General features: G+C 36.4%; 1 protein-coding gene across 1 annotated transcript in view; it reads right to left on the reverse strand.

The window, feature by feature from the left end:
* Nucleotides 1-346: 346 nt before the first annotated feature.
* The window catches only part of GDA (guanine deaminase), a 126,041-nt gene continuing 99,653 nt past the window's right edge, over nt 347-26,734 (reverse strand). Inside the window, exons 11-14 of the mRNA XM_061201187.1 lie at nt 11,973-12,119; nt 8,743-8,873; nt 1,169-1,196; nt 347-417 (exon numbers count right to left, since the gene is read on the reverse strand). Of these exons, the coding sequence (XP_061057170.1) occupies nt 347-417; nt 1,169-1,196; nt 8,743-8,873; nt 11,973-12,119 (377 nt within the window). The remainder of the gene's footprint in view (nt 418-1,168; nt 1,197-8,742; nt 8,874-11,972; nt 12,120-26,734) is intronic.

Consider the following 26,734-nt stretch of genomic DNA (forward strand, 5'->3'; position numbering starts at 1 on the left):
ATCTAACCTTATAAGAATATCTTTTCTCTCCACATGTCCAAATGTGAAATAGATTTTATTTAAATCTCATAATAAGAACACCACCAGTAATAACATTCCCTTATGTTTGAGCTTTAAAGTAAATCTAAACAGCTCAAAAAGGCAAAATTTTTAATCCTCCCAACCAGAGAGTTGAGAATTAGTGCAACTTCCTTCGAAAGATTTGTCAAGTGAATACTGTAACTAGACACAGAAGGAGATAGTCATCCCAAGAACAAGGTACTGTTTTTTGACTTCCTAACTCCGCCTGGGCACAAGAAAACACAGAACTGTGTTACCCCAGGAGAACTCGTAGATGCAGAGGGTCTTACACTGAGCTCGAAAAGGGAACCACCTGCTTTCCACCCACATACACCTCTTCAATATTTCGGTCATCTCCTGAAAGAAAAATCAAGGAATCATTGTTTATAATCTGAACAGGGAGACCAAAAGAAGATGCTGCACCTAATTTGAGGATTAGAGTCTGAAATACACGCCTAAAGCAGAATTCACATAAAATTAAATCAACCCCCAATCACCATTCTTTCAGCTGAAGTGAGTGGTTTCCTTTTCCAGCCCCAAGTGTAAAAGAAATACTTATCTTTACACCCCAGAATCATACGTAGCATGGTGAGATGAAGGGCCTGCAAGAACTGAGCTTTTTAAAGAAATACCACATGTGGCTCTCCCACCCCAAATTCACTCAGAACTCAGAGCTCACTCAACGGAGTGGGAGGAAGAGTAGAATCTTCTGCACTATTTATTTCTCTCTCTCAGTGAATAGAATTGAATGTGAGTACGTTAAAAAGCATGTGTGGCAAGACTCCACCACAATCACAAATACAACGTGCTAGGGCAGACTTGGGGGTACAGAACGAGTGTAGGAAGAAGGTACAGGATGATCTCTTCTCCTTGGCCTGCCATTCCTCAGTTTAGGATTTATGACTATGTTCTAGAGGAGCATATTCATTTCAAATAGTGCCTTTAAATATTGTGCCATAAATGGGCTCAATGCCAAGGAATGTTCAAAAATATAATGAATCAAAGCAAATGATCACACATAAGGCTTAACATATGGTACAATAAATGCAGAGAGCATACCCAAGAGACAAAGAAAGATTTTATTTAGCATAGAGATATATATACCTACCTAGATAGAGGAACTTCTGGATAACAGCCTAAAATGAAAAATAAGAAGAAGAAGAAAATATTTTGTGCATTTAGAAAAGCAAATTCACAGCCAATAGTGGTTGGCAAAATCCAGAAATATAAATTTATTTCTCAATGGCAAAAATCTATTTTTATTTTTTTCTAAACACAGACTTTTTTCTTTTGTAAATATATATATTACTGAAATTATGGCTAAACCCACAAAGGAGAAAAATGTGTTAGTTGTACATTTCAGTGCCAAAACTTATTTATATATTTACATAAAAGATGCTATCTTGATTAATCAATGTCTGTTTGCATTTCCACATGTGAATTTCTTTAGTCTTGCATTCCATATCAAAGAGTAACAGTGAAAATATTTTGAATTTAAACCTGAAAAAGGTCTTGAGATAAGACACGTAATCCATCCATTTAAAAGGTATTTCTCTCTGTTGTGTACATTAGCCTGGCTGGAACTTGGTCCCAGAAATGGATACACTGATGGCTATTCCAATAACAGAGTTAGGCAGGAAGGGTAAAGGGGAAGAATTATTTGTCACCAACAATCCAGTATCCCAAGTCAAAATGCTAATCTATGCCCCAAAAGACCTAACTCTACTCATAGGAGTTGGCTTCTATGGCTAACAATCACTGTCTCACCTAAGCTGGCATCGACTGAACATTCCAAAATCTATTTTATTAATGAAAAAGAAATGGTCTTTTGCCTAAAAAAAAAAGTACTGACTATTAACAAATGTTTCCCATTGCCTGAAAGTTCTTAACATAGAACCTTGAAATCTTCAGAGGAAAGTGTTAACAAAAATTAAAGAATTTAATTTAATATAATAATTTAAATATCTCAAGAGGTGTATAATACAAGAAAAATGACTGGATGAATGGGTCTGAGCCCTATTCCCAGAAACTCACTCTAATAAAAAACTAAAAGAATAAGTAATATGTAAATAACTAATGGTATCAACTTCAAATAATCCAGCACCTTTCTTCAAAAAACCTCAGTATGTTACACTTAGTATCACATTTACTCTCATAAATGGATCAATTTATAAATGGCAATAGTTAATTTTTAAGGAAAAACTGTCTCAACAAGAATTGTTATTAAAGTAAGAAGAACTAGTTTATTTTATACACAGAAAAACATGATAAGAGGAACAAAGTAATAAAACTCATTTTCTTATAATTAAGAGAATCCATGTAGCATTGTGATCAAGAGCCCAGACTCCAGAAGTCAGAAAGTCCTGGGATGGAATCCAAACTCTGTCTACTAATTACTAGCCATGAGTTCTTAGGTAAACCATTTAACCTCCCTTAAGGCTCACTGCCCCATAAACGACATGGTAATATTAATAGCACCTGGCTGTCATAATAGTTGTTCTGATAATTAAACAAAAATGATGTATTAATCCCATGCCATCTAGCACATAGCAAGTGTGTTCAATAAGTGGTAGCTATATTATGGCTTCTTATAGCCAAATACCTTCAAATATACAAATATATTCAAAATACAAATGTTTCTTAAATACCATTATTGTCATGAAATTATAATAACTTAAAAGGATCTAGATTCCAAACTAGGAACTCCAGTAGGAAGAGCCGGGTGCGAGGCCTCTGCACGTGACCCCCTGTGAGCAAGTGAAACCTGACTAAGCACAAAGGAAAAAAAAAAAGCCATCTCAGAGCTGTGACTATTTTCAAGGGGACTGTTTTTCTCTGTGGAACACTGCCTTTGGGGCAAAACAAGGAAGAAGCAGGTGATTCTAATGTGCAGCGCAGAAGGAGAGCCACTGCAAGCCAGCTTCTCCAACTCTGAAGGCACTCCAGCCGTGTGGCTAACAGGGTCTGGTGCTCCAGCCGGGTGTCAGGCCTGAGTCTCTGAGGTGGGAGAGCCGAGTTCAGGACATTGGACCACCAGAGACCTCCTGGCCCCATATAATAATCAATCAGCGAGAGCTCTCCCAGAGACCTCTATCTCAAAGCTAAGACCCAGCTCCATTCAACAACCAGCAAGCTCTAGTGCTGGACACTCCATGCCAAACAACTAGCAAGAAAGGAACACAACCCCACCCATCAGCAGAGAGGCTGCCTAAAATCATAAGGTCACAGGCAACCCAAAACACACCACCGGACGCGGTCCTGCCCAGCAGGAAGACAAGATCCAGCCTCATCGACTGGAACACAGGCACGAGTCCCCTCCACCAGGAAGCCTACACAACCCACAGAACAAACCTTACCCACTGGGGGCAGACACCAAAAACAACGAGAACTACGAACTTGCAGCCTGAGAAAAGGAGACCCCAAATACAGTAAGTTAAGCAAAATGAGAAGACAGAGAAATATGCAGCAGATGAAGAAGCAAAGTAAAAACCCACGAGACCAAACAAATGAAGAGGAAATAGGCAGTCTACCTGAAAAAGAATTCAGAGTAATGACAGTGAAGATGATCCATAATCTTGGAAACAGAATGGAGAAAGTACAAGAAACATTTAACAAGGAACTAGAAGAACTAAAGAGCAAATAAACAATGATGAACAACACAATAAATGAAATTAATAATTCTCTAGAAGGAATCAATAGCAGAATAACTGAGGCAGAAGAACAGATAAGTGACCTGGAAGATAAAACAGTGGAAATAACTACCGCAGAGCAGAGTAAAGAAAAAAGAATGAAAAGAATCGAGGACAGTCTCAGAGACCTCTGGGACAACACTAAACGCACCAACATTCAAATTATAGGGGTCCCAGAGAAAAAGAAAGGGACTGAGAAAACATTTGAAGAGATTATAGATGAAAACTTCCCTAAAATGGGAAAGGAAATAATCAAGTCCAGGAAGCAGAGAGAGTCCCATACAGGATAAATCCAAAGAGAAACATGCCAAGGCACATATTAGTCAAACTATCAAAAATTAAATACAAAGAAAAAATATTAAAAGGAGCAAGGGAAAAGCAACAAATAATATACAAGGGAATCCCCATAAGGTTAACAGCTGATTTTTCAGCAGAAACTCTGCAAGCCAGAAGGGAGTGGCAGGACATATTTAAAGTGAGAAAGGGGAAAACCTACAACCAATATTAATTACCCAGAAAGGATCTCATTCAGATTCGATGGAGAAATTACAACCTTTACAGACAAGAAAAAGCTAAGAGAATTCAGCACCACCAAACCAGCTTTACAACAAATGCTAAAGGAACTTCTCTAGGCAGGAAACACAGAGAAGGAAAAGACCTACAAAAACAAACCCAAAACAATTAAGAAAATGGTATTAAGAACATACACATCGATAATTACCTTAAATGTAAATGGATTAAATGCTCCAACCAAAAGACACAGACTGGCTGAATGGATACAAAAATAAGACTCGTATATATGCTGTCTACAAGAGACCCACTTCAGACCTAGGAACACATACAGACTGAAAGTGAGGGGATGGAAAAAGATATTCCATGCAAATGGAAATCAAAAGAAAGCTGGAGTAGCAATTCTCATATCAGATAAAATAGACTTTAAAATAAAGACTGTTACAAGAGACAAGGAAGGACACTACATAATGATTAATGGATCAATCCAAGAAGAAGATATAACAATTGTAGATATTTATGCACCCAACATAGGAGCACCTCAATACATAAGGCAAATGCTAACAGCCATAAAAGGGAAGATCGACAGTAACACAATCATAGTAGGGGACTTTAACACCCCACTTTCACCAATGGGCAATTCTTCCAAAATGAAATTAAAGAAGGAAACACAAGCTTTAAATGACACATTAAACAAGATGGACTTAACTGATATTTATACGACATTACATCCAAAAAAACAGAATACATTTTCTTCTCAAGTGCTTATGGAGCATTCTCCAGGATATATTGTATCTTGGGTCACAAATCAAGCCATGGTAAAATTAAGAAAATTGAAATAGTATCAAGTATTTTCTCTGACCACAACGCTATAAGACTAGATATCAATTAAGGAAAAAAAATGTAAAAAATAAAAACACATGGAGGCTAAACAATACACTAGTAAATAACCAAGAGATCACTGAATAAATCAAAGAGGAAATCAAAAAATACCTAGAAACAAATGACAGTGAAAACACGACGACCCAAAACCTATGGGATGCAGCAAAAGCAGTTCTAAGAGGGAAGTTTGTAGCAATAGAGTCCTACCTCAGGAAACAAAAAACATCTCAAATAAACAACCTAACCTTACACCTAAAGCAATTAGAGAAAGAAGAACAAAAAAACCCCAAAGTTAGCAGCAGGAAAGAAATCATAAAGATCAGATCAGAAATAAATGAAAAAGAAATGAAGGAAACAATAGCAAAAATCAATGAAACTAAAAGCTGGTTCTTTGAGAAGATAAACAAAATTGATAAACCATTAGCCAGACTCATCAAGAAAAAAAGGGAGAAGACAAATCAACAGGATTAGAAATGAAAAAGCAGAAGTAACAACTGACACTGCAGAAATACAAAGGATCATGAGATTACTACAAGCAACTATATGCCAATAAAGTGGACAACCTGGAAGAAATGGACAATTTCTTAGAAAAGCACAACTTTCCAAGACTGAACCAGGAAGAAACAGAAAATATAAACAGACCAATCACAAGCACTGAAATTGCAGCTGTGATTAAAAATCTTCCAACAAACAAAAGCCCAGGACCAGATGGCTTCACAGGCGAATTCTATCAAACATTTAGAGAAGAGCTAACACCCCTCCTTCTCAAACTATTCCAAAATATAGCAGAGGGAGGAACACCCCCAAACTCATTCTACGAGGCCACCATCACCCTGATACAAAACCAGACAAATATGTCAGAAAAAAAGAAAACTACAGGCCAATATCACTGATGAACACAGATGCAAAAATCCTCAACAAAATACTAGCAAACAGAAATCAGCAGCACATTAAAAGGATCATACACCATGATCAAGTGGGGTTTATCCCAGGAATGCAAGGATTCCTCAATATATGCAAATCAATCAGTGTGATACACCATATTAACAAATTGAAGTAGAAAAACCATATGATAATAGATGCAGAAAAATTTTTGACAAAATTCAACACCCATTTATGATAAAAACCCTCCAGAAAGTAGGCATAGAGGGAACTTACCTCAACATAATAAAGGCCATATATGACAAACCCACAGCCAACATCGTTCTCAATGGTGAAAAACTGAAACCATGTGCACTAAGATCAGGAACAAGACAAGGTTGCCCACTCTCACCACTATTATTCAACATAGTTTTGGAAGTTTTAGCCACAGCAATCAGAGAAGAAAAAGAAATAAAAGGAATCCAAATCAGAAAAGGAGGAGTAAAGCTGTCACTGTTTGCAGATGACATGATACTATACATAGAGAATCCTAAAGATGCTACCAGAAAACTACTAGAGCTAATCCATGAATTTGGTAAAGTAGCAGGATACAAAATTAATGCACAGAAATCTCTTGCATTCCTATACACTAATGATGAAAACTCTGAAAAAGAATTAAGGAAACACTCCCATTTACCATTGCAACAAAAAGAATAAAATACCTAGGAATAAACCTACCTAAGGAGACAAAAGACCTGTATGCAGAAAACTATAATACACTGATGAAAGAAATTAAAGATGATACAAACAGATGGAGAGATATACCATGTTCTTGGATTGGAAGAATCAACATTGTGAAAATGATTATACTACCCAAAGAAATCTACAGAATCAATGCGATCCCTATCAAACTACCAATGGCATTTTTCACAGAACTAGAACAAGAAATTTCACAATTTGTATGGAAACAGAAAAGACCCAGAATAGCCAAAGCAATCTTGAGAAAGAAAAACGGAGCTGGAGGAATCAGGCTCCCGGACTTCAGACTATACTACAAAGCTACACTAATCAAGATAGTATGGTACTGGCACAAAAACAGAAACATAGATCAATGGAACAGGACATAAATCCCAGAGATAAATCCACGCACATATGGTCACCTTATCTCTGATAAAGGAGAATATACAATGGAGTAAAGACAGCCTCTTCAATAAGTGGTGCTGGGAAAACTGGACAGCTACATGTACAAGAATGAAATTAGAACACTCCCTAACACCATACACAAAAATAAACTCAAAATGGATTAAAGACCTAAATGTAAGGCCAGACACTATCAAACTCTTAGAGGAAAACATAGGCAGAACACTCTATGACATGAATCACAGCAAGATCCTTTTTGACGCACCTCCTAGAGAGATGGAAATAAAAACAAAAATAAACAAATGGGACCTAATGAAACTTAAAAGCTTTTGCACAGCAAAGGAAACCATAAACAAGACAAAAAGACAGCCCTCACAGTGGGAGAAAATATTTGCAAACAAAGCAACTGACAAAGGATTAATCTCCAAAATATACAAGCAGCTCATGCATTTCAATATCAAAAAAGCAAACAACCCAATCCAAAAATGCACAGACCTAAATAGATATTTCTCCAAAGAAGATATACAGATTGCCAATAAACACTTGAAAGGATGCTCCACATCACTAATCATTAGAGAAATGCAAATCAAAACTACAATGTGGTATCACCTCACACCAGTCAGAATGGCCATCATCAAAAAAATCTACAAACAATAAATGGTGGAGAGGGTGTGGAGAAAAGGGAACCCTCTTGCACTGTTGATGGGAATGTAAATTGATACAGCCACTATGGAGAACAGTATGGAGGTTCCTTAAAAAACTAAAAATAGAACTATCATATGACCCAGCAATCCCACTACTGGGCATATACCCTGAGAAAACCATAATTCAAAGAGTCATGTACCACAGTGTTCACTGCAGCACTATTTAAAACAGCCAGGACAGGGAAGCAACCTACGTGTCCATTGACAGATGAATGGATAAAGAAGATGTGGCACACATATACAATGGAATATTACTCAGCCATAAAAAGAAACGAAATTGAGTTATTTGTAGTGAGGTGGATGGACCTAGAGTCTGTCATACAGAGTGAAGTAAGTCAGAAAGAGAAAAACAAATACCATATGCTAACAGATATATATGGAATCTAAAAAAAAAAAAAAAAAAAGGTTCTGAAGAACCTAGGGGCAGGACAGGAATAGAGACGCAGACGTAGAGAATGGACTTGAGGACACGGGGAGGGAGAGGGGTAAGATGAGGCGAAGTGAGAGAGTGGCAGTGACTTGTATACACTACCAGGCGTGGGATAGATAGCTAGTGGGAAGCAGCCGCATAGCACAGGGAGATCAGCTCGTGCTTTGTGACCACCTAGAGGGGTGGGATGGGCAGGGTGGGAGGGAGACGCAAGAGGGAGGGGATATGGGGATATATGTATATGTATAGCTGATTCACTTTGTTATACAGCAGCAACTAACACATCAATGTAAAGCAATTATACTCCAATAAAGATGTTCAAAAAAAAAAAGGATCTAGCTTCCCTTATAAGATTCTCCTGCACTCCATTAAAATGTTTCAGTGTCTATTTTTTTTCTATAGGGAAGCTGTTCTGACTGACTAGTTCATGAAATAAATGCTTTTTGATCAACTTCCTTTTACGTACCTCAGAAATATCACCAAAAAAATCCCCATAAAACAGGTCAATGGGAGAGTCAGATGCTTTGAGGTTGATCAGGAGGGCATCAAATTCCTTGCCCACTTCAAAGTTTCCAATCTGTCTATCCAGCCCCAGGGCTACAGGATGGAATAAATTAATAAACAGTTAGTATTTTTAGCCATCGGACCATGCAAATATCCCAATTTGCAAGGACAGAATCTGCCAGTGTGTCACTAGAAAAAAATTAGTATTTTAATAGTGAAGCATTCCAATAGGTCGCAAGACTTTGACTTACAGAAGGCAGAGTAAGCACAGGGAAAGCAAAATCTGAGAATAAAAAGAGTTCTCTTCAACACCATGATCATAATTCTGATGTTGTCTGTTTCAGCTCTATCAGTTCCCTTCACAGTCCAACTGGTCTGTGATTTCCATTCACCTCTCTAAGAAACATGATGATGGACATAATATCTTTCTCTTTCCCTCCTATTCTCCTTCCAACATTCCAACTCCTTTCCTTGCCCTTTTTGTTCTTTTTGTTCTATGAAATAGCTGACAAGATCTATTTTTGTGGCAGTGAAATGAACTTCAAATAAGTAAAAAATAAATATCTTTTTGCATATTTGTCAATGCAGGCATATCCATCCTAAGTTCCTTAGTTTAAATCCTTTGAATAGAAAAAATTCACTTCTGAAAGTAAATAGATTTTCATAACTCAAGAGTCCCAATGCTTTTGAAAGCAGACTAATTTCTCTGTAACCTTAAAGATTTTCTGGTTGCCAGAGAAGAATGGTTCTCTAAAATAGGGCATAGGTCAATAATGTCTATTGACTTGACCCATCTCCCAGCTAGAATTCCTGTTCCATGAATAGTGGATGTCGAGGAAGAACATCTCTCATTTTTATGGTTTAGTTTCAGAAGATGAGGGTAGTTGGTTTTCCTGGTCAATGAAGGTATTGAATTTAAAGTTCCTTAAAGCCAGAATCTGGAATAGAGTGTTCCAAATAGAAGCATGCATGAAAGAAAGGTCAACTGGAGTGCAGCATTACTTAATTGAATTTTTACATGTATTTGTTGTATTCTGTCACTGTCAGAATACAGTCGTATGTGAAAATATTAGACACCATATTCCTGTTAGACAATACCCACTACATTATATTTCTAGGTATGGATATCCAGAAGTCTTTTGGCAATGCTCTAAGCACAGATTTAGAAATCTTGCTTGTTCTTAAATGGTTATTTAAAGGGCAACTCTTTTATTCTCAGAAAAGAAAAAAGATTTTTTTAGCTAAAGAGTTCTTAAAGAGGTGCAAACATAATTAGAAACGTTAAAAGTGGTTAGGTGACTTCCACTGATTATGGGGGGAAGAACTGAATGTAATAGAAAATCACTGGAAATTTTCTCCTCCTCCATCGATTACACTCTACTTCGTTTTTCCCTTGACAAACAGCATGACAAACATGAGTTTTTGATGACTGTATTCAACATAAAACTGTGTTTAATAGGCCAGATAACCAGGTTCATTTGCCAGGAATTGATGGTATTATATATATATAAACTAACTGGACTATTTGTTAGAACCTGGAGAGTTCAGGTATGAACTAACCAAAAAAACACAACTACTGTCAGTGAATTGTAAATTGATCTAAATTCACATTATTTCAGAGAGGCCTAGCTGGGCTGGTAAGCAACTCAAATGCATTTTAGGAAACGCAGTTTTACTGTCTTTGGAGCAAATGTTGGCTCTGTGAAGGTGATTTATGCACATCTTGATCTTGAGAGTGAATGTAAAGCGGGGAAGATGCCAACTTTAAACAGGGATGCATTCATCTCATTCACTCAGACTCTTGTAGAGACACAAGCTAAGGAGAAGAAATTTCATAACAGCGGCCCAGAAAATAGATTTGAAAGCTATATGGTAAGGTAGAAATGATTTGGTAAGCACCCCATGCCGGCCTGGTCAGATACAGGATCCTGATGAAACAACTCACAGAGAGCCTAGAATAAAAAAAGCACTATTTAAATACAAGTCATTTGCACCATGAAAATAAGATGGTAGGACAACTCAGATGTGAAAACGGGGGTGGGGTAGGGAGTGTCACATTTGCTAAAAGAACAGAACTTTTAAAACTTGGAACTTCAGAAAATGAAATCATAAGACTGGGGGAAATGCAAAGCGCATGACCTTTGCTTTCTTTCTTGAAATGTTCTTTATGGCATTCATCATAGCCCAGAACATTCAGAGAAGAGCCAGGAAGTTTCTCTTCCCAGGATACCCTGGCCTCCATCATACTTCATTTATAAGATCTAGGGTATATATCGTAAATATAAAAATATTAAAATATATTAAAAATATACACCTGTCTCAAGATCTATGTTTTTCTCACTAGCTACCTAAGGTTTCATGATATGTTCACTATCTTCCATCCAGATTATACTATAATACTTAAAGTGACAGAAAGCAATACAGTTACCAATTTCTATTTTTTCAGTAAAAATACAGTTACATGTGAGAACTGGGAAAAGGTGATGAACAATATTTGCCTATCAATCAACTATACTTCTCCATCTTTCTCCTTTGAAAGAGGCTTGGGTAATTAGTGTACTTAAGTATATAAACAAAATACATAGTCTAAGCTAAGATTTATACAGGAAGATATTGCAGTGGAAGGCGGTGGGTAACACCCTGCACTCTCGCATCAGATTTTCTGGATTCAAATCATGGCACACTGTAGCTTGACAGGTGTGTAAGCCTCACTCAGGTACCTTGTTGGTAAAATGGAATTAATAACAGTCGTTCTGAGGATTAAATAACAGCATCCATAAAGCATGTTGCATAGTGCCTATCACATGGTAAGGGCCCAATAAGTCTTGGCTATTATTATTATTATTACTACTTAGGCCAATAGAGAGCATGTTACTTGACTCAATGGAAAAAAACTGATTATTTTAAAGAACTCGTATGCATGTGACCAATGCGAAGTATCCATTAAAACAATTAATATGATAATTGCATACTGAACATCTCTTCTGCCAAAAACAGGGAACTTGCTAAAAGAATGATGCCTCCACCACATGCTTGAACATGTACTTGCTAAGTTTTGGTTATATCATATGAGATGCAACAGTCATGAATATGGGGGTGCCTGCTGATGCCACTATCACGAGCCTTCACACTGCAGTGAAGGACACAGATTGGCATGGTTGTACATCGTGTGAGAAATAAAATGCTCATTACCTTGGCTGCCTCCAAGAGTAGCTAGTCTGAAGACCTCTTTGAGGGTGAGGCTTTTTGCATTTATCTTATTAACTGAAAGCACGTTGGAAACCATCACTGCTCTTCTGATTGCATCAAGCACGGAAGATGAATAACCACCAGCCACATCTGTGGTAGATAAAATAAAGCCAAAACAGTAACTTTATGAGATAAATGGAATGTTAGGTATATAGGATTTTTTCTGTTTTTAATGACAGATATTCACGCTTTAATATACTTCAAAGAAAAGATCTTATCTATAAACACAGAATAGACACAGACTAACATTTAAAGGAATTCAAAACCTGCAGTTAGTATCAAATGTATACTTGTATTAGTTTTCTAGGGCTGCTGCAACAAATTACCACAGATGTGGTAGTTTAAAACAGCAGAAATTCATTCTCACACAGTTTTGGAGGGCAGAAGTCTTAAAGTGTTGGGAGGGCCACCAACCCTACAAAGGCTCTAGGGAAGAATCTTTCCTAGTTTCGTCCAGTTTCTGGCAGCTCCTGGCGTTCCTTGGCTTGTGGCAGTATAACTCCAATGTCTGCCTCCATCTTCAGATGGCCTTCTTCCCTCTGTGTCTTTATGTACCTCTCATTGTCTGTCTCTTATAAGGACATTCGTTATTGGATTCACCTTAATTCAGAATGACTTCATCTTGAGATCCTTACCTTAATTACATCTGCAAAGACCTTTATTCCAAATAAGGCTACATTTACATGTTCCTGGCAGACATCTCTTTTTTGGGGAGGTGGTAGGGGGAGAACAGTTCAACCCAGTACAATGCCCAAATGTTTAATAAAGTTAAGAGAAAAAACATCTCTGAATATTCCCTAAACTCACATAAATAAAAATAATGTAAAATAATCTCACAGCTCTATGCTCTGAAAACTTGACCTAACTCCATTTTAATTCTGATGAGAACTTTGAGAATTAAAAAGCTGCTTTATGATATTTTTTTCAGGAAGAGCTTTTAGAATGACCTATATATTCTGGAAAATTGGTGTAATAAATGAGCAATGCTGATGTAGACAGCTTTATATTTGTCACTGGCATCATTAGATGAGGAATGAGATTTTTATAGTGATTTAAATAAGTCCCTAATCATAATTAAATTGAAATACTACCTTTGACAAGAATGAGTATAGAAGTTATTTAATGAGTTTGCATAAATAAATGTCAAGTAAGTTTACATGTTTTATTAGAGGAAAAGTACATCTATAGCTTATAAAATACACTTTATATTTCAAGGGTTCCTTCTGTCATGTCTAGGAAGATATATATAATTGTTAGTGCCTATATATATTGCAAAGATCAAAAGTAATAGCCTATTAAGTAATAATCCTAGATTGCAATTTAATTTTATGTTCAACTGTCTTACATGTCTTTAGATAAACTTGTATGACTTTTTTTTTTGGAAAATACTTTTCTTTAGCCAGAATAGTATTGCCAGAAGATCATCCAGTTCCTTGACAACTTTTATTCATCTACTTAGTTAGTCCGCTTTCATATACAGTAACCATCAATTAGCTTTTCATTTTATCATAGCATCAAACTAAGAAAACAAATACGATTTGGGAATAATGCACATTAAGCTTTGAAATACTTTGTCTACTGATTCTTTATTACCAGAACAAAGAAAATGTTCAGTCTAAAACCAGAATAAAATGCTATCACTACATGGTATGGAAATATGTAAAGATTGAATATATATTTCAAAATATGTGGGTGAAGAGTGGAAGGAAACAGAAAAACAAAAGCAATGCTGTTAGGATGGTGTGAACATGGAAGATTTAAATACTTGCAGTTATAAAAACAGGTTTTATAAAATATAACAGAAAGTAGTCTTTTCCTCAGTATCTAACCAGAACTATCCATTTAGAAAGAATAAGGATAGATTAGGAAATAATGCTATGTAATTTATTGAGAAAATTTTGAGAGCCGACTTATGTTGCTGAATTATAAGATGACTTAATCATCCTATATTCTTCTGGATGTTGTTAATGAAGTAGCTTCCAACACGGAACAATACTGGGCAGATGAAAGAATGAACCCTGGACCACACAAACGATGATATTTAGTCAGAACCATATGTGTAAGAGTAAAGCTTTTCTTCGAAGAACTTCCAGCATGATACTAACTTCCCGATCCCTGCCCTGCCCAGTGAGCTAAGCCCGGGAGGCTTCTTCTTCCCTCTACAGCACATGTAATGTAGGTAGAATCCCCGCTTTATCTGTAACAAGAGGCAGAGTGATAGGGTGGAAAAAGAAACGGTGAACTTCCACATTTTACCGACCTGGTTTTAAACTGTGGATTTGGACTGTTTTTTGCTTTGTTGACCTTTGATTGTTAACTCAGTACTTATGACCCTCAATTTTCTCAGAAAATAGAAATAACATCATTTATCTTAACAGTTGCTGAGAAAATCCACTTAAATAATATAAGTGCTGGGGAATGAGGACCAAAGGGTAGAAATTGCATGGGAGAATGGTGGAGGGAAGAAAATGGGTGCTTTTTCTCAGAAAATCTGTTCCCTAACCCCATGCCACCTCTACTATCATGAAAAAGAGTGGCACTATCACTTCCTTGCCAGAGTCAATATAGGGACATTATTTATTACAAGAAGAAGCTAAGAAAACTGTATAAGAGTAAAAACTTGAGCAAGAGGGCAATAGAAAAATAAAAGGAAGTAATTTTATATGTGTGTGTTCATCTTATGCGTTCATCCATTTACTGACAGATTTACTAAGCACCTTCTATGCTTTACTAAGCACCTTCTATGAGTGCTGATTTATTTAAGCACTCATAAATGAAAGTTACAGGTTCCACATGAGCTTACTATCTAGTGGAGGATAAGGAAAAGAGACATAAACAAACAGATATTAACTATAAACTGTGCTCAGTTAGTGATAAAGAAAATGGAGGTAGAAAGCCCATTTATTTATTTTCAAATAGGTATATAAACAAATTTTATTTTCTACAGTAATTTTTTTTTCCAACATCTTTATTGGAGTACAATTGCTATACAATGTTGTATTAGTTTCTGCTGTACAACAAAGTAAATCAGCTATATGCACACACATATCCCCATATCCCTTCCCTCTTGAGCCTCCCTCCCACCCTCCTTATCCTACCCCTCTAGGTGGTCACAGAGCACCGAGCTGATCTCCCTGTGCCATGCAGCTGTTTCCCACTAGCTATCTATTTTACACTTGGTAGTGTATATATATCAATGCTACTCTCTCACTTTGTCCCAGCTAACCCTTCCCCCTCCCCATGTCCTCAAGTCCATTCTCTACATCTGCATCTTTATTCCTGTCTTGCCCCTAGGTTCTTCAGAACCATTTTTTTTCTTTTTAGATTCCATATATATGTGTTAGCAAACGGTATTTGTTTTTCTCTTTCTGACTTACTTCACACTGTATGACAGACTCTAGGTCCATCCACCTCACTACAAATAACTCAATTTCATTTCTTTTTATGGCTGAGTAATATTCCATGTGCCACATCTTCTTTATCCATTCATCTGTCGCTGGACACTTAGGTTGCTTCCATGTCCTGGCTATTGTAAATAGTGTTGCAATGAACGTTGTGGTACATGACTCTTTTTGAATTATGGTTTTCTCAGGGTATATGCCCAATAGTGGGATTGCTGGGTCATATGGTAGTTCTATTTTTAGTTTTTTAAGGACCCTCCATACTGTTCTCCATAGTGGCTGTATCAATTTACATTCCCACCAACAGTGTAAGAGGGTTTACTTTTCTCCACACCTTCTCCAGCATTTATGGTTTGTAGATTTTTTGATGATGGCCATTATGACCGGTGTGAGGTGATGATACCTCATTGTGGTTTTGATTTGCATTTCTTTAATGATTAGTGATGTTGAGCATCCTTTCATGTGTTTTTTGGCAATCTGTATATCTTCTTTGGAGAAATGTCTATTTAGGTCTTCTGCCCATTTTTGGATTGGGTTGTTTGTTTTTCTGATATTGAGCTGCATAAGCTGCTTGTATATTTTGGAGATTAATCCCTTGTCAGTTGCTTCGTTTGCAAATATTTTCTCCCACTGAGAGGTTTGTCCTTTCGTCTTGCTTATGGTTTCCTTTGCTGTGCAAAAGCGTTTAAGTTTCATTAGGTCCCATTTGTTTATTTTTGTTTTTATTTCCATTTCTCTAGGAGGTGGGTCATAAAGGATCTTGCTGTGATATATGTCATAGAGTGTTCTGCCTACGTTTTCCTCTAAGAGTTTTATAGTGTCTGGCCTTACATTTAGGTCTTTCATCCATTTTGAGTTTATTTTTGTGTATGGTGTTAGGGAGTGTTCTAATTTCATTCTTTTACATGTAGTTGTCCACTTTTCCTAGCACCACTTATTGAAGAGACCATCTTTTCTCCATTGTATATTCTCCTTTATCAAAGATAAGGTGACCACATGTGTGTGGATTTATCTTTCTATCCTGTTCCATTGATCTATATTTCTGTTTTTGTGCCAGTACCATACTGTCTTGATTACTGTAGCTTTGTAGTATAGTCTGAAGTCAAAGAGCCTAATTCCTCCAGCTCCGATTTGTTTCTCAAGATTGCTTTGGCTATTTGGGTCTTTTCTGTTTCCATACAAATTGTAAAATTTTTTGTTCTAGTTCTGTGAAAAATGCCATTGGTAATTTGATAGGGATTGCATTGAATCTGTAGATTGCTTTGGGTACTATAGTCATTTTCACAATGTTGATTCTTCCAATCCAAGAACATGGTATATATCTCCATCTGTTTGTATCATCTTTAATTTCTTTCATCAGTGTCTTATAGTTTTCTGCATACAGGCCTTTTGTCTGCCTAGGTAGGTTTATTCCTAGGTATTTTATTCTTTTTGTTGCAATGGTAAATGGGAGTGTTTCCTTAATTCTTTTTCAGAGTTTTCATCATTAGTGTATAGGAATGCAAGAGATTTCTGTGCATTAATTTTGTATCCTGCTACTTTACCAAATTCATGGATTAGCTCTAGTAGTTTTCTGGTAGCATCTTTAGGATTCTCTATGTATAGTATCATGTCATCTGCAAACAGTGACAGCTTTACTCCTCCTTTTCTGATTTGGATTCCTTTTATTTCTTTTTCTTCTCTGATTGCTGTGGCTAAAACTTCCAAAACTATGTTGAATAACAGTGGTGAAAGTGGGCAACCTTGTCTTGTTCCTGATCTTAGTGGACATGGTTTCAGTTTTTCACCATTGAGAACGATTTTGGCTGTAGGTTTGTCATATACAGCCTTTATTATGTTGAGGTAAGTTCCCTCTATGCCTACTTTCTGGAGGATTTTTATCATAAATGGGTGTTGAATTTTGCTGAAAGCTTTTTCTGCATCTATTGAGATGATCATATGGTTTTTCTCCTTCAATTTGTTAATATGGTGTATTACATTGATTGATTTGCGTATATTGAAGAATCCTTGCAATCCTGGGATAAACCCCACTTGATCATGGTGTATGATCCTTTTAATGTGCTGCTGGATTCCGTTTGCTAGTATTTTGTTGAGGATTTTTGCATCTGTGTTCATCAGTGATATTGGCCTGTAGTTTTCTTTTTTTGTGACATCTTTGTCCGGTTTTGTATCAGGGTGATGGTGGCCTCGTAGAATGAGTTTGAGAGTTTCCTCCCACTGCTATATTTTGGAAGAGTTTGAGAAGGATAGGTGTTAGCTCTTCTCTAAATGTTTGATAGAATTCGCCTGTGAAGCCATCTGGTCCTGGGCTTTTGTTTTTTGGAAGATTTTTAATCACAGTTTCAATTTCAGTGCTTATGATTGGTCTGTTTATATTTTCTATTGCTTCCTGGTTCAGTCTCCGAAGGTTGTGCTTTTCTAAGAAATTGTCCATTTCTTCCAGGTTGTCCACTTTATTGGCATATAGTTGCCTGTAGTAATCTCTCATGATCCTTTGTATTTCTGCAGTGTCAGTTGTTGCTTCTGCTTTTTCATTTCTAGTTCTGTTGATTTGAGTCTTCTCCCTTTTATTCTTGATGAGTATGACTAATGGTTTATCAATTTTGTTTATCTTCTCAAAGAACCAGCTTTTCATTTTATTGATTTTTGCTATGGTTTCCTTCTTTCTTTTTCATTTATTTCTGATATGATCTTTATGATTTTTTTCTTTCTGCTAACTTTGGGTTTTCTTTTGTTCCTCTTTCTCTAATTGCTTTAGGTGTAAGGTTAGGTTGTTTATTTGAGATTTTTCTTGTCTCTTAAGGTAGGAATATATTGCTAAAAACTTCCCTCTTAGAACTGCTTTTGCTGCATCCCATAGGTTTTGGGTCGTTGTGTTTTCATTGTCATTTGTTTCTAGGTTTTTTTTTGATTTCCTCTTTGGTTTATTCAGTGATCACTTGGTTATTTACTAGTGTATTGTTTAGCCTCCATGTGTTTGTATTTTTTACAGATTTTTCCTGTAATTGATATCTAGTCTCATAGCATTGTGGTCGGAAAAGATACTTGATACGATTTCAATATTCTTAAATTTACCAAGGCTTGATTTGAGACCCAAGATATGATCTATCCTGGAGAATGTTCCATGAGCACTTGAGAATAAAGTGTATTCTGTTGTTTTGGGATGGAATGTCCTATAAATATCAATTAAGTCCATCTTGTTTAATGTGTCATTAAAAGCTTGTGTTTCCTTATTTATTTTCATCTTGGATGATCTGTTCATTGGTGAAAGTGGGGTGTTAAAGTCCCCAACTATGATTGGGTTACTGTCGATTTCCCCTTTTATGGCTGTTAGCATTTGCCTTATGTATTGAGGTGCTCCTATGTTGGGTGCATAAATATTTACCATTGTTGTATCTTCTTCCTGGATTGATCTTTTGATCATTATATAGTGTTCTTCTTTGTCTCTTGTAATAGTCTTTATTTTGAAGTCTATTTTGTCTGATATGAGAATTGCTACTTCAGCTTTCTTTTGATTTCCATTTGCATGGAATATCTTTTTCCATCCTCTCATTTGCAGTGTGTATGTGTCCCTAGGTCTGAAGTGGGTCTCTTTTAGACAGCATATATATGGGTCTTGTTTTTGTATCCATTCAGCCAGTCTGTGTCTTTTGGTTGGAGCATTTAATCCACTTACATTTATGGTAATTATCAGTATGTATGTTCCTATTACCACTTTCATAATTGTTTTGGGTTTGTTTTTGTAGGTCTTTTCCTTCTCTTGTGTTTCCTGCCTAGAGAAGTTCCTTTAGCATTTGTTGTAAAGCTGGTTTGGTGCTGCTGAATTCTCTTAGCTTTTTCTTGTCTGTAAAGGTTTTAATTTCTCCGTCGAATCTGAATGAGATCCTTTCTGGGTAATATTGGTTTTAGGTTTTCCCCTTTCATCACTTTAAGTATGTCCTGCCACTCCCTTCTGGCTTGCAGAGTTTCTGCTGAAAAATCAGCTGTTAACCTTATGGGGATTCCCTTGTATATTATTTGTTGCTTTTCTCTTGGTCCTTTTAATATTTTTTCTTTATATTTAATTTTTGATAGTTAAACTAATATATGTCTTGGCATGTTTCTCCTTGGATTTATCCTGTATGGGACTCTCTGCACTTCCTGGAGTTGTCTATTTCTTTTCCCATATTAGGGAAGTTTTCAACTATAATCTTTTCATATATTTTCTCTGTCCCTTTCTTTTTCTCCTCTTTTTCTGGGACCCCTAGAATTCAAATGTTGGTGCATTTAGTGTTGTCCCAGAGGTCTCTGAGACTGTCCACAATTCTTTTCATTCTTTTTTCTTTATTTTTCTCTGTGGTAGTTATTTCCACTATTTTATCTTCCAGGTCACTTATCCGTTCTTCTTCCTCAGTTATTCTGCTATTGATTCCTTCTAGAGAATTTTTAATTTCATTTATTGTGTTGTTCATCACTGTTTGTTTGTTCTTTAGTTCTTCTAGGTTCTTGTTAAACGTTTCTTGTATTTTCTCCATTCTATTTACAAGATTTTGGATCACTTTACTGTCATTACTCTGAATTCTTTTTCAGGTAGACTGCCTATTTCCTCTTCATTTGTTTGGTCTCGTGGGTTTCTACTTTGCTCCTTTATCTTCTGAGTATTTCTCTGTCTTCTCATTTTGCTTCACTGTGTTTGGGGTCTCCTTTTCTCAGGCTGCAGGTTCGTAGTTCCCGTCGTTTTTGGTGTCTGCCCCCGGTTGGTAAGGTTGGTTCTGTGGGTTGTGTACACTTCCTGGTGGAGGGGACTGGTGCCTGTGTTCCAGTCGATGAGGCTGGATCTTGTCTTTCTGGTGGGCAGCACCATGTCCGGTGGTGTGTTTTGGGGTGTCTGTGACCTTATTATGATTTTAGGCAGCCTCTATGGTAATGGGTGGGGTTGTGTTCCTGTCTTACTAGTTGTTTTGCATGGAGTGTCCAGCACTGGAGCTTGCTGGTTGTTGAGTGGAGCTGGGTCTTAACATTGAGACGGAGCTCTCTGGGAGAGCTCTCGTCAATTGATATTACGTGGAGCTGGGAGGCCTCTGGTGGTCCAGTGTGCTGAACTCAGCTCTCCCACCTCAGAGGCCCAGGCCTGACAGCTGGCTGGAGCACCATGGCCCTGTTAAGCATACGGCTTAGAAGAAAAGTGAGAAAATGAGAGAGAGAGAGAGAGAGAGAGAGAGAGAGGGAGGGAGGGAGGAAGAGGGAGGGAGGGGGAGGGGGAGAGGGAGCGGGGAGGGGGAGAGGGGGGGAGAGAGAGAGGGAGGGAGGGAGGGAGGGGGGAGACAGAGAGAGAGGGAGGGAGGGAGGGAGGGAGAGAGAGAGAGAAATAGGTAGGGCTTCTGATTGTTTCTATTTTCTCAAAGATTTATGAGATAAGGCCATTAGCTAGAAGTGAGGAGGGTATGATATGGGATTAAAAGTTTAGGAAGAAATGAGATAAGTCTGTCTTGGAATATGGGGACATATTAGAGGAACATAATTGTCTATTTGGGTAGGGCTAAGGGCCACTTAGGATTTGAGAGCAACATTTAAAATGAAACCACTAGAAAATTTTTTTCCAGCAACATCCAGCTGCTCAGCTGTAAACACTGAGAAGGGGAATAGTTGAGACAACCAAGGGGGTTGGGCTTTTTGAAAGTGAATACAAAGAAAACAAGAGGGACATGAGAAACGAGGAAGTTCCAAGGGAATGATTATAGTGAGTACTCTGGCATCTAAGATACATAAATTAGGAAGGGAATAATGGATTGTGAAAAAGCATGTAAACATTGGATTGGAGTCTACAAGTTCATCAAAGAATGTTGCTTTGGGATTAACTGAAGTAAGTTAGAAGGATAGGAATTTGTCCCTAGAAAGTGGAATCCTGGCTCCATATATGTTGTTTTGATGAATTTGTAGGTCTTGTTGATATAAACTTGTTCCATTTTTTTTTTCAGGTTACTGTTTTTTTGGTAATTTGTTACGTCTTTTTTTTTTCTGAGACAAAGAATTTTATACACTTATAATTTTGCTCCCACTTGCCAAATATATCTTCATCCTCTCAACCTTACACATAAACTACAACTTCTCGGTTTCTGTTAAGAAAATCAGAAAGTAGAATAATTTTTAGTACTTGGCAGGTTCTTCTTGCAGCCCATATATTATTTTAAAATTTTATGATAAAATATTGAAGACGTTCAAATGATACAGGGAAAATACCAAAACGGAAGAACCTGACATGCAGTTTCAAAAATAGCATCATACATACACACTACTATATATAAAATAGATAACTAATAAGGACCTACTGTATAGCAAAGGGAACTCTACTCAATGCTCTAATAGCCTATATGGGAAAAGAATCTGAAAAAGTGGATATATGTATAACTGATTCACTTTGCTGTACACCTGAAACCAGCACATTATAAATCAACTATACTCCAATAAAAAATTTTTTTAAAAAAGCATCATATATTCAGGTCCCAGGAACCACTGCCCAAACAGAGGGAAACACCTTCTTGATTTATGTTGCCATTTTGATTTATTTAAATGTTTTGTTGTTGTTTATTAAGACTTTGTTTTTAGAGCAGTTTAAGACTCATAGTCTGATAGTTTTTTAAAAAGGATATTACTTTTAACATTGTGTGTATTCTCTCTTGAAATACATTGAGTTTTACTATCACTTTTTAAACTCCTTTACAATTTTTTTTCTTATTCCTGTTTTAAATGATTTTAGCCTTCCCTGACATCCTGTTGTACCATTACTCCTCTATACCATGACCCTTCATTTTGCCTCATCACTCATTGAATGATAAAGATTTTCAACTAATTTCTTCAAAGGGTTCATGGGGAGAATATTTTCCAAACCTTTGTACGTCTGAGAATTTTGTTGCCTTCACACATGAGGGAGAATGTGGTCCAGTATAATATTCTTGAATAACAACCACTTTGTCTCCAAACTCCTGTTCTTGATATTTTGTGGGCCAACAAAAACAACTGCAACCAAATTGGTTTTTGTTTTATTGATAACTGACTTTTCCCCCTGCCTCAATGTTTTAGAACTTTCTTTCTTTTTCTTTATAATTCAAATATTTTGCCATAATGAGTTCAATTATGGTTTAGCCTAGAACAGGGTAAGTTCTTGCAATATGATACTTGGTTCTTTCTTAACTTCAGAAAAGATTTATCCTTCAGAGCTCTTATGATTGCTTCTGTTCCATTAGTTCTGGAACCTTGGTCAGGAAAATCCCGTGTGCTGGTGCTGTGCTCTCTGCCCTCCATGTGGATCATGCTCAAACACCCCCTTTGATCTTTGGTCAACTTTGTTCTCCACAGCACTGATTTAATTTTCTGCAACAATAATTCTACATTTCATAGCTTTCTATATGGCTTGTTTCTTGTTTTTTAACTGAAGGATAATTAAGATATCATAAAATGCACAGAACTTGTGTTCAGTTTGATGAATGTTAACAATTGTATATAGGCATTTAACTACCTTTCAAGAAAACAAGATATTAAACATTTCTATTACTCCAGCAAGGTCCCTTATGGCCCTTTCCAGTCAATTCCCCTCCCCACACCCACCCCCAGGCCTTGGCAACCATTTTCTGATTTCTGTCAATGTAGGTTAGCTCTGTTGATCCCTGGATTTCATACATAGGGAACAAACCATACAGTTGTGTGCTCTTTTGTGCCTGGCTTTTTTCACTTAACAAAATTAATTTTAAATTAATTAATTTAAAAAATTATTTTATTGAAGTATAGTTGATTTACAGTGTTGTGTTAATTTCTGCTATACAGCAAAGTAACTCAGTTTACATACATATATACATTGTTTTTCATATTCTTTTCTATTATGGTTTATCACAGGATATTGAATAGAGTTCCCTGTGCTATACACTACAACCTTGTTGTTTATCCATTCTAAATGTAATAGTTTGCATCTACTAACCCCAAACTCCCAGTCCATCCCTCTCCCTCCCACCCTCTTCAGCAACCACAAGTCTGTTCTCTATGTCTGTGAGTCTGTTTCTGTTTTGTAGATAGGTTCATTTGTATCATATTTTAGATTCCACACGTAAGCGATATCATATGGTATTTGTCTTTCTCCTTCTGACTTACTTCACTTGGTATGATAATCTCTAGGTAATGCCAAATGGCATTATTTCAGTCTTTTTTATGGCTGAATTGTATTCCATTGTATATATGTACCACATCTTCTTTATCCATTCATCTGTCGATGGACTTTTAGGTTGCTTCCATGTCTTGGCTATTGTAAACAGCGCTGCTATGAACATAGGGGTGCATGTATCTTTTCGAATTATAGTTTTACCTGGATATATGCCCAGGAGTGGGACTGCTGGATCATATGGCAACTCTAATTTTAGTTTTTTGAGAAACCTCCATACTGTTCTCCATAGTGGCTGCACTTTACATCCCTACCAATAGTGAAGGAGGGTTCCCTTTTCTCCACACCCTCTCCAGCATTTGTTGTTTGTAGATTTTCTGATGATGCCCATTCTAACTGGTGTGAGGTGGTACCTCATTGTAGTTTTGATTTGCATTTCTCTAATAATTAGTGATGTTGAGTATCTTTTCATGTGCCTGTTGGTCATCTGCATGTCTTCTTTGGAGAAATGTCTATTAAGGTCTTCTGCCCATTTTTTGATTGGGTTGTTTGTTTTTGTGTGTGTGTTGTTGAGTTGTATGAGCTGTTTATATATTTTGGAAATTAAGCCCTTGTTGGTAGCATCATTTGCAAATGTCTTCTCCCAGTCCATAGGCTGTCTTTTCATTGTGTTGATGGTTTCCATTGCTGTACAAAAGCTTGTGAGTTTGATTAGGTCCCACTTGTTTATTTTTGCTTTTATTTTTATTTTGCTTTTATTTCTATTGCCTTGCTTTTATTTTTATTGGCCTTTTTATTTCTATTAGTATTTGCTTTCTATTTCTATTGACTGACCTAAGAAAACATTGGTACAACTTATGTCAGAGAATGTTTTGCCTATGTTCTCTTCTAGAAGTTTTATGGTGTCATGTCTTATATTTAAGTCTTTAAGCCATTTTGAGTTTATTTTTGTGTATGATGTAAGGGTGTGTTCTAACTTCATTGGGTTACATGTGGCTGTCCAACTTTCCCAATACTACTTGGTGAAGAGACTATTTTTTCCATTGTATATTCTTGCCCCCTCTGTCAAAGATTAATTGACTGCAGGTGTGTGGGTTTATTTCTGTGCTGTCTTTTCTGTTCCATTGATACATATGTCTGTTTTTGTGCCAATACCATGCTGTTTTGATTACTGTAACTTTGTAGTATTGTCTGAAGTCTGGGAGGGTTATGCCTCCTCTTTTGTTCTTCTTCCTCAGGATTGCTTTGGTAATTCTGGGTCTTTTATGGTTCCATATAAATTTTAGGATTATTTGTTTTAGTTATGTGAAAAATGTCATGGGTAATTTGATAGGGATCACATTAAATCTGTAGATTGCTTTGGGTAGTATGGCCATTTTAACAATATTAATTCTTCCAATCCAAGAGCATGGGATATCTTTCCATTTCTTTGAATCATCTTCAATTTCCTTTATTAATGTTTTATCATTCTCAGCATGTAAGTCTTTCACCTTCTTGGTCAGGTTTATTCCTAAGTATTTTATTTTTTTGATGGAATTTTAAAAGGGATTGTTTTTTTACATTCCCTTTCTCTTATTTTGAGTATGAAGAAATGCAACTGATTTCTTTAAGTTAATCTTGTATCCTGCTACCTTGCTGAATTTATCAGTTCTATTAGTGTTTGTGTGGAGTCTTTAGGGTTTTCTATATATAATATCTTGTCATCTGCATGTAATGACAATTTTACCTCTTCCCTTACAATTTGGATACCTTTTACTTCTTTTTCTTGTCTGACTGCTGTGGCTAGGATTTCCAATACTATGTTGAATAGAAGTGGTGAGAGTGGGCATCCTGTCTTGTTCCAGATTTTAGTGGGAAAGCTTTCAGCGTTTCACCATTGAGTATTATATTGGCTGTGGGTTTGTCAGAAATAGCTTTTATTATGTTGAGATATGTTCCCTCTCTACCCACTTTGGTAAGAGTTTTTATCATGAATGGATGTTGAATTTTATCAAATGCTTTTTCTGCATCTATTGAGATCATGTGATTTTTGTCTTTACTTTTGTAGATGTGGTGTATCACTTTGATTGATTTGTGTATGTTGAACCATCCTTGTGACCCTGGGATAAATACAACTTGGTCGTGGTGTATGATCTCTTTTATGTGTTGTTGGATTTGGTTTGCTAATATTTTGCTGAGAATTTTTGCATCTATATTCATCAAAGATATTGGCCTGTAATTTTCTTTTTTGGTGGTGTCTTTGTCTGGTTTTGCTATCAAGGTGATGGTGGCTTCATAGAATGTCTTTGAGAGTGTTCCCTCCTTTTCAATCTTTTGGAAGAGTTTGAGAAGGATTGGTATAAGTTCTTTGTATGTTTGGTAGATTTCACCTGTGAAGCCATCTGGTCCTGGACTTTTGTATTATAGGGAGTTTTTTTAAATTATAGATTCTATTTCACTTCTAGTGATTGGTCTGTTCAAATTATCTATTTCTTCTTTATTCCGTTTTGGTGGGCTGTATGTTTCTAGAAACAAGTCCATTCTTCTAGGTTGTTGAATTTGTTGGCATATAATTATTCATAGTATTCTCTTATGGCTTTTTGTATTTCTGTGGTATTGGATGTTTCTTCTCCTTTTTCATTTCTTATTTTGTTTATTTGGGTTCCCTTTTCTTCTTGGTGAGCCTGGCCAGAGGTTTGTCAATTTTATTTACCCTTTTGAAGAACCAGCTCTTGGTTTTATTGATTTTTTTTTCTAATTTTTAATCTCTATTTTATTTATTTCCTCTCTGATCTTTATTATTTCCTTCCTTATGCTGACTTTAGCTTTTGTTCTTCTCTTTCTAGTTCTTTTAGGTGGTAAGTTAGGTTGTTTATTTAAGATTTTTCTTGTTTTCTGAGGAAGGTCTGTATTGCTATGAACTACCCTCTAATAACTGCTTTTGCAGCATCCCATAGATTTTATATGGTTATGTTTTCATTGTCATTTGCCTCAAGGTATTTTTTAATTTCCTCTTTGTATTCATTGTTGACCCACTGGTTTTTTAGTAGCATGTTGTTTAGTCTCCATGTAATCGTTTTATTCTCATTTCTTTCCTCTGGTTGATTCCTAGTTTCATGTCATTGTGGTCAGAAAAGATGCTTGAAATAATTTCTACACTCTTAAATTTATTGAGGCTTGTTTTGTGTCCTAGTATG

Source organism: Eubalaena glacialis, chromosome 9, assembly GCF_028564815.1.
Source record: "Eubalaena glacialis isolate mEubGla1 chromosome 9, mEubGla1.1.hap2.+ XY, whole genome shotgun sequence".
Classification (NCBI taxonomy): Eukaryota; Metazoa; Chordata; class Mammalia; order Artiodactyla; family Balaenidae; genus Eubalaena; species Eubalaena glacialis.